The 9,735-nt window shown below is 35.0% G+C and overlaps 1 protein-coding gene across 1 annotated transcript; it reads right to left on the reverse strand.

The window, feature by feature from the left end:
- Window positions 1–321: 321 nt before the first annotated feature.
- Window positions 322–2,133, reverse strand: ccka (cholecystokinin a). The gene is made up of 3 exons (XM_083553198.1): window positions 2,032–2,133; window positions 964–1,215; window positions 322–760 (listed from the first exon to the last, which is right to left on the reverse strand). Exons 2-3 carry the CDS (start codon window positions 1,211–1,213, stop codon window positions 639–641), a joined length of 372 nt encoding a protein of 123 aa, XP_083409324.1. The 5' UTR covers window positions 1,214–1,215; window positions 2,032–2,133; the 3' UTR covers window positions 322–638.
- Between the last annotated feature and the right edge of the window lie 7,602 nt (window positions 2,134–9,735).

Genomic DNA, 9,735 nt, shown 5'->3' on the forward strand with positions numbered 1-9,735 from the left:
AGGACTTTAAACTGTCACTTCGGTAGCGCTGTTCGTATCATTTCCATTGGGGATTGGCTCAAATCTCATTATTAAAGCAGTAATCAAGAACACCAAAGTGTATCAGTCTTTTTTCGTTACCTTCTCTGGAGCTGTGAAAGCTTCTGCTCTAGCATGCAAGCTAACAGCATCTAATCTAATCAGTGTTTCCATGGTATCACATTAGCTTTTGCATAAATGTGTGCTATGGTGCAGCCCATCCTCTTCAGTTCATTATGGTTTGGTGTAATGGCATCAAACAAACTTCTGGACACTAGAAAGAAATACAGCTGGGGAAATAAATTAAGGCAATGATTTATTCTCAAACATCTTACAGATTTTCTAATGCTAGAACAAAATCATATACAGAAGAAAAGAAATAAAACAGAGCACATTACTTTCCCCCTCGAAAATGTGAGTGCATGTAAAATCCGTATGAGTTACACATAGATAATCATATATTGCATCATCTTCATTATACAAATTTACATTAGAAATAAGTTGAAGAAAGGGCACTCCAACAATGACTTGATTGGCAAGAAGAATTCAAGTGTATCTCTCTGTACACATAGTTGGCAGATTGATTAATTCCCTAAAAATGATGTTTGGGTGATTGGATATTATGAAGAGTATTCATACTCCTCAGCGCTCCGGCGGCCAAAATCCATCCAGCCCAGGTAGTCTCTGTCCTTTATTCTGTGGCTGGACCTGCTGTTGAGGGATGGACTCCTGCGATATGAACCTAAAAAAAGGAGGTGAGGAATATCATCTGGTTACAGCTTGTGGGAAAAATCCTCATGATATGAAACCAAGTTAATCTTCTGTAATCTCCTGTGTGCTACCTGTTGCTCTGTTGGGATTTAATCGAAACTCAAAGCACGATTATTATCAGAATACATCTGAATTTAAATGACGAGGGTAGAACAGGAAATGACACAAGCCTACCTTTTTTGGAAATGATTCTTGCCAGCAGTTCATTCAGCCTGCGCACCGCGTCCTCCTCCACGTTCTCATCTTGAGTTTTAGACAATAAGTTGAGCTGGCCATTAGGGGGCAATGCACGGGTGTGGCGTTTGTGCTCGTCTACAGAACCTCCATCCAACTGCCCTTCTTCCACTGAGTGTGTGTGGTGAGAGAAGCAGCTGCTGCTGGAAAGAGCCACCAGCAGCACTATCACAGAGATTACAGTGTTCATGCCTGAAGCACAAACCCAGAGAGAAAGTCATTTACAACCTATTTCTATTATAGGCATAATATCCCATTTACACAAAGCACTATATCTCCAATTAGGGTTTAGTGTTTAAATAATATTAAAATCAACTACACTAATGGAGATGACTTGAGCTGAATTATAACCTCATAACTATTATCAATTAACAATTAGAATTAGTCAACATAGACATAATAGTCAAATTAGGTGCTAGAAGTATTACTGCAAGTGGACTAACAGCTCTTAATATACCCTTGTTATGAGCTTTAAAGTCTGGCTTTCCTTCATGATCCCAAATTATTATTATTATTATTATTATTATTATTATTATTATTATTATTATTATTATTATTATTATTATTATTATGTAGGAAAAAAGAAGAACTCATAGAGAACAGAAGTAGAAGAATTATATCTAAAATAGCAAGAAATAAAATTTAAGAAATAAGGATATTAAAAGAGATTCAGAAAAAAAAATATATATATATTAAACCAAGACAGTTTTTTTAAAAACTGCAGTTGATCTGCAACAGATTGGTATATGAGCTTATACTATATATACAATATATATTTTTGTATAGTTTTAACAATTTATATGCCATACAGGAAATGAATGTTCCTACACTAGTCTAATCATGTCTAATAAATAAATACATTAAATTTTTACAACTATTCTTATAATAATGAATGAATTAAATTCATGAAAATTGTTAAACATATCAACAAGAAACCGTAAGTTAATAAAAAAATCTCATAGATTGAACAAGGCAATAATCTAAAGATAAAGAGTGCAAATGAAATACCTTGCTGTGAGCGTGAGGCTGTGCAGCAGAGAAGAGCAGCAGGCAAGAAAGGAGATGAAATGGGAAGATGTGCTGTGCTCAACAACCAATATGAATGAGGAAAACTTCAGCACACAGTGTAACAGCGGTCTTTATATACTCTTCTGCAGGGGGCTGGCTTTGTGTGGCCTGCACAGCACCAGCCGAACTACTGCCTTTGTGTGTGTGTGTGTGTGTGTGTGTGTGTGTGTGTGTGTGTGTGTGTGTGTGTGTGTGTGTGTGTGTGTGTGTGTGTGCATAAGAATATGTGCATGTGTGTATATTTGCGCAAGCCTGACGCAGAATGTTTTTTTTTATTTTTACAGGATGCACACTGACAAATGTCACAATGAGAAGCATATTTCTCTAGCACACACACGCACACACACACTTCTCATTAATTGACCTCTATTAGAACTGACTTTACAGCTATTCCACGACTATAAATGTCGACAAAAGTAGGCCCTTTTTGTGGATGACAAATCTACCACTTTTTATTTTCACACAGAGAGCCAAGTGAAAGCAAATAATACACAGCTAAAAAAGTAGATTTAAACAAAGGTTTTTTGCTGTTTACCAAGTTACTTTTACAATTAAAAAACTACAATTGCCCTGAACATTAAATCAATTTTAATAAAATAATAACATCGAATCATTAGTATAAAATCCTGTATAACTGTATAAGTTACCAATAATTAACTTATGCAATAATAATAATAATAATAATAATAACAATAATAATAACAATAATAATAATAATAATAATTATAATAATAATAATAATAATAATAATAATAATGTATTAGTTATAATAAGAATATCCAAGAACAGGTATGGGTCTGACTGATACGCCTTTAATTTGTTGATAAATTGGAATTTTAGAGAATACAATCATCAAACATTTCATTTCTGATAACTTGTCCAAAAACCGAACCTATTTTTTCCTAACGTAAGGGAACAAATTTTGAGAAATGTACAAAGTAAGAGAAACTTTAAGCAGGTGTATGCAACTCATACATTTGAGATATAATCTGCCAACCCCCTGATAGAAACACGTACATTTCATTATTAGTTCACTGTTAAACAGTGGAGCACCACAGATTCAACAGTTTCACAAAAGTTAAAGCAGACAAAAAAGAAATAATAATCTGCGTAATGCTGTGAAAGCTGCGAGGAATAAATTTACATATTTAAGAATTGTATAAGAATTAATGAGGCTGAGGCTACTACATTAGCTAGCTAAGTGCTTCATTTGGGTTTTACATGGTACATTGTCTAAATTATTATGCGTTTTTGTACTTTACTTATACACTGGTTTTTTTTTTATAATCAAGAATCAATCTAATAAGATTTATCATTCTGCCATGAGTCATTTTCTCCAAGTTTAATTTCTGATGGGATCCTACATGTGATTAATGTTTTGTTAGATTGACCATTCTAAATCAATTGTGTAAGATGTGAGGAACAGCAGGTATCAGTTTAAAAGAGGACATAAGAATCTGTGATGATTTGATGTTTTATGTAGACATATTATTAAAATACTGGATTTTGTATGATATGTTTTTCTCTAAAACTTGGCACAGAATATTTTTTGTGGCTTTTTACATTATCAGGCCCACATTGGTCAAGTTTTTTTTTTTTGTTTGTTTGTTTACCTCACCATTATAAGTTATTTGTCTTTAAATAATCAACTATTAATTACAATTTCACAGGGGACATTACCTTGATTAGTAAAAAAAAACTTATGTACAAATAGATTGCCATTGAATGCTTTAATTAAACAGTAGGTTTTTTCTTTGCTATTAAGGTAGACAGTTCTGAAAACTATTAATGATTGAAAAATATGTTTAATTCAAATATTAAAATAAGCAAAGGCTGAAACGATATCATAATGTCAAACTATAGTATAGTGTCAGACCAAGGCATGTGCATTTTTTTTTAAATAAACTGGCAAGTCACACTTTGCTATGACCATGCCACACTAGCTCTGTACACATTTTACTCCCACTGTGTTACACTTTGGTCAATCCAATAAGAATGCTCTTAATCCAACACTGGACACATCATTCTCAAACATTCAGACCAACCAGTAGGAGGCTTTATTTAATGTATACCATAGGCCAACTGTTGCAATGACATTCAGGGAAAATATATAAAAGAGATGAGATAGGGAAAAAAGAGGAGCCAAAAGAGAGGGTAAGAGAGAAGGCATTGTGAAATCAAGGTCAAATAGGGAATAAAGTGGATAAAAGGCTTCAATGGCTTTCTTTTATTTCTCATTATATTCCACACACTCACTGTTCTTTGCTTTGAGAAAACTGTTGAGCACCTGTGGACCAGGTTTTTGGGTTTAAACCAAAGCACTCTTTTATTTGCACCTACCTGACTTGTCCACAAGTCACTTTGGAAACTGGTTTAGGTTGGCTGGGTTTAGAAACCCTATGTACGCTGATTTGGATTATTTTCATGAATTATTTCCAAATGAATGTCATGAACGTTTCCATTTCAGTGGATGACTAGATGCACAGATTTTAAAGTTTTTAATTGTAATTCCTGCAATTTGAAATCACTCTGCAAAATATAGCTGAAGCAGGTTATATTACATAGAGTAAAGTATTTAAAGGTGCATCCATGATCTATTACATTTCGGTGTAGAGAATTCAATCTTTGTGCATTACCCATTTCAATTAACCAATTAAAATAACTTCAATTTACTCCAGCAAAATGATTACATTTTTTCAGTCAAGTTTGTGTCAATAAATCGATCAGTCATGAAAATTGTTACATTGATTTATTAATTAACTGCATTATTTAATTACATTTTTGAACACAGTTAACAATCGTCACAAAAACATTTTTCAGTTGTCCATATGGAAAAGAATATAATAAATAGAAAAAAAGACAAAAGAAGAGTAAAGCATAGGGTAAAGGGTAAAGCTTATAAAAGAGCTTCAAAGCAAACTATGCATTTTATATTTTGTTAATTTAGCAGTCACATATATAGAATCTGCCATTAAGTTTCTTATAAGTCTCTTTGTATAAAGGCTTGAGATTAATGAATAATTGTATGGGCAGCCAACATTCCTCTTTTTTTAAATGAATGCTAATTTTGCTGATGAGAAATAGTTTAAATCAAGATGAATGGCTCTTTAGAGCCCGTCAGAAATTATATTTATACTTAACCTTGTTCTCCTACTTGCTCTTGGCTTTTTTCATAATATAAACTTGCAGGGAAGCTCAGTGCTTCCTAAATAAGCTCTAGAGACAATCAGTATTTTCACTCATAATAACAATAAGAGAATTGTGAATAGCAATCAGGATAAGTCCAATGAAGAGCAAATGCTTGTATCTGTGTGGGGAAATAACATCATTAAATAGCCCAATTATAGAACCCATTGTTTGGAGTGGGTCGAAAATGCTGGCACATGAGAGTCGCAATTACTTAGAGAGTGTGAGTCAGAAAAGTGGGAGCCTTTTCAACAGTACTCTATTGCTATTGCCATACGAATATGCGCATGCTCTCAGATGCTGCTAGATTCTGCTAGATTCTGTGCTTGCTGATTGCCAGAGCAATTTGGAAGGTTAAATCTCAGTGTATTCTCCAGGCGAGAACAAGTCAAAGTGGCTTGTCATTTCTTAAATGCTGCACTCTGTTGGCCCAGCATGACTATTGTTTAACAAGAAACCCAGAGTAACATTTCAGTGTGGGACCATGGGCATTGTGAAAAGGTGGATGTAACTTACCCATGGGAGGTGTTTTTGAAGTAGTGAATTGAATAAGCAAGGCTTGCTGAAATGTTCAATTCTTTTTAGTTAGATTTCTGTGCAAGTACAATTCTATTCATTTTTACAAAATACCTCACTCCTTACACATGTTATACTTAAACTAAATGGCATTAGCTTCTTGAAAATAATGCAATGGGGTATATTTTTACTAGAGAATATGATGAGAAACCTCTGCCGGTGTGAATGTTACCTACAACCATGTCTTTTTAAATCCCAATACAAATGTCTGCATGGTACATTATATAGCAAAGGAAATAATTGGAAAAGAAAGTCTGTGGTCTTTATATTTCCCATGAGATTATGATCAGATGTGTACATTAGAGCAGTGGTCCCCAACCTTTTTTGCACCATGGACCGGTTTAATGTCAGACGATATTTTCACAGACCGGCCTTCAAGGTGTGGCGGATAAATACAATAAAATGATACAACCGGCATAAAAACTTGCATTTTCTAAATATAATAATAAACGTGAATCCACTGTGTTGTTTTTTGTTAATTTTGCTAGCTTGGGGATTTCAATTTAGTGGTAATGTATTATGCTAGCGGCCGGAGCAGCCCCTTTAAAAAGGTAGCGGATGGAGGTAAGACATGTGACCGAGGCATCTTGACATGCATCAAGAGTGAGTCATAGACAGATGTGGCGGAGAAAATCCGGTTATTTTCAAAAATAAAACAATGTTCAGATTCAGATAATAAATAAAACTTGAATAAGACTGAGTGGGCCATCAGGAGGCAGAAAATCCCAGTTAAGGATATTTGGTAAAAATGCAAACATGAATTTCACAAGATTGCATTATTGCTTGGCACTTATAAACGTGGAAAGGTTCTCTAACAGAATTAAGAAGTCCAGTAGTTCACAAGCAAGACAGGAAGCAAATGCAACACACTGCAACAATTTAGATGTTAATGATGGAGGAGAAGAGTATTGATTTATCAGCGAAACCACAGCTACTCCATCATTTTTCTAATCGGTACACTAGGGTAAGCTGAGTTAATGATGGTTGAGGCTTTTTATACAGCATTATGTCAGGATTTAGCTTCGATTAAAGGGGAGTATATATATTTTCTAATGCACTGTTTTTTTGTCTAGGATTATATTACAAACAGCCCTGCTTGAACCTTACTGATGGTGTAAACGAGATCAGCTACTCTCCCAGCACTGTCTATAACTGTGCCTGAGACAGTTTTCATTTTAAAAAGCTAGCACATTTATGATAATTTATAATATAACATAATAATATTAAAGCCTGGGCAAAAAAAAAGTTTCTTATTCTTGATACAATTATGCCTCTGAGTCAGACTATTCGATTAGGCAACTGAAAAAAGAGTAACAGCATATATTTTATCTGTTATATTCAAATATTACTTACAATTCACATATTTATTGTTGTATTTATGTGTTGTACTTAGTTTGAGTAGTTTTAAACAATGAGTTTATCACTTGGTATTCTGTTGTGACTGTTTCTATATAACCCCACACAATCAATACAACACTCGTTCAGTATAGACATAACCAATACATTTTCTCAGGCCAATGCTCTGCATTTCATTCCACAGGCTGAGCATCTGAAGATCTTTTTGACACAGTTTCACCTACCTCCTGCCTACCAGATTTAGAAATTCACAGCAGCTTGACACTTCCCTCAGAACGTTTCCCTGGAGATATGCCTGCTTTCACAGAGCTTTCTCTCCAGCTCTTAAACCCCAAACACTCTTACAAAATCACCGCTATACTTTATGTTATTCAAAGCACAAAAAGACAAAAGCACATTATCACTTAATGTCATACATTTCGGATGGGAGGACGTGTATGTAGGTTTATGTTTTAGTAGTTGGACGGAAGCGTCATACAGCAAAATAGGCAAACCGTGAACACTTGTGTAGTGTGTTGTGTTCCAATGACATGAATATGCAAAAAAAATTTATGTATTGATTCGCAGGTACTGGGTTTGTTACATTTTGTAAATTATAAGTAGCCAGTAAAAATAACCAGTAATTTTACCCAGGGATAGTTCTCATTTCTCATTTCTTTCACATCGTATACTGTATATAGGTCAGTTTTTTCAATAAAAGTGTGCAAAGGTGTGAACTGATACAGTTGATTACTTGTTGTATGGCAATTAACTGCAATACAGTAAGAGTAAAGAGAAGAGAAATATATAAAGAGAAAGTAATAACATAATATATAAATTCATAGATGACTTTAAATTATTAATGGAGTCTAGAACATTGCCCGTAAATTACCGCATGAATAGTCCTTGACATAATAGTCACATTTAACACCGCAAAGTTTGTCTTAAATTAACAATAAGGCTTCCATTCTCATTAATCAACACCTTATAAAATAGCATTTGTACCAGCACATGATATATGGCCTATTTCTTGCGGAGTGAACTAAACGAACAAAGGTGAGAACCAGATAATCCACAACAATCTTTGTTTTGTTTTACTGTTGATTTTGCAACTTTAACATCGCCATAAGATATTATATAAAGAACATTAAATGTGTTAAAATATGGTCATTGTCTATATGAGTTAGCAGAGGTAATGGTGTTAATTAATCTAGTGTGACTTGTAGGATACATGCACCATTGTAGAAAAGTTGCTGTGTGCTATTCTTCCAAGTCAAGTCAAGTCAAGTCAAGTTTATTTGTATAGCGCTTTTCACAACAGACATTGTCTCAAAGCAGCTTTACAGAAAACAACAGTGAAGGTGAATGGTGTGCGTTTGTCCCTGATGAGCAGCCGTGGCGACAGTGGCAAGGAAAAACTCCCTTAGATGATATGAGGAAGAAACCTTGAGAGGAACCAGACTCAAAGGGGAACCCATCCTCATATGGGTGACATCAAAAGTTTGGTCATAAATCTTTCAACAATACAGAACAATTTGTGATCATCATAGATCCAGCATCAGCTTCTCCATGCCAGGGCCTTTAAACACTCGGCATCTACTTCTCTATGATCATCCATAGGTCCATAATCTTCACGAGGTGGGACGTGACTGGAGCTGGCCAAACCTCAGGAAGCCTCGGGATGGGGAGAGAAAGAGAAGCAGTGGAGAGGAATTAGCGTAGCTGCTGTTCATGATATTAACAGCACAAGTTGATAATGTGCATGTGATCAGATGTTCTGGAGCACAAGGTTGTGATGTGATGTGTGTGATGTGTGTTATGTGTAGGCTTTGCTAAAAAGATATGTTTTTAATCTGCACTTAAACTGGGAGAGTGTATCTGAACCCCGAACACTGTCAGGAAGACTATTCCAGAGTTTAGGAGCTAAATGTGAAAATGCTCTACCGCCTTTAGTGGACTTTGCTATTCTAGGAACTACTAGAAGCCCAGAGTTTTGAGATCTCAGGGAGCGTGACGGATTGTAGCGTGTTAAGAGACTGGATAGATACATGGGAGCCAAACCATTTAGTGCTTTATAAGTGAGTAGCAGTAGTTTGTAGTCTATTCGAAACTTAATAGGAAGCCAATGTAGGGACGATAAGATTGGGGTTATATGATCGTATTTTCTTGACCTAGTAAGAACTCTTGCTGCGGCATTCTGAACTAACTGAAGCTTGTTTATTAATGATGCAGGACATCCACCTAGTAATGCATTACAGTAGTCTATTCTAGAGGTCATAAACGCATGGACGAGCTTCTCTGCATCAGATATAGATAACATATTTCTTAGCTTAGAAATATTTCTAAGGTGAAAGAAGGCTGTTTTTGTAACTTGATTGATGTGATTTTTAAAAGATAAGTTGCTGTCTAAAATAACTCCCAGGTCTTTTACCGTTGAACTAGTAGTTACAGAACAACCGTCTAAATGCAGGCTGAGATGCTGGAGCTTCTGTGTACTATTTTTTGGGCCGATGAGCAAAATCTCCGTTTTATCAGGATTTAATAGCA

The sequence above is a fragment of the Silurus aristotelis genome (assembly GCF_946808225.1).
Source record: "Silurus aristotelis genome assembly, chromosome: 1".
Taxonomy (NCBI): Eukaryota; Metazoa; Chordata; class Actinopteri; order Siluriformes; family Siluridae; genus Silurus; species Silurus aristotelis.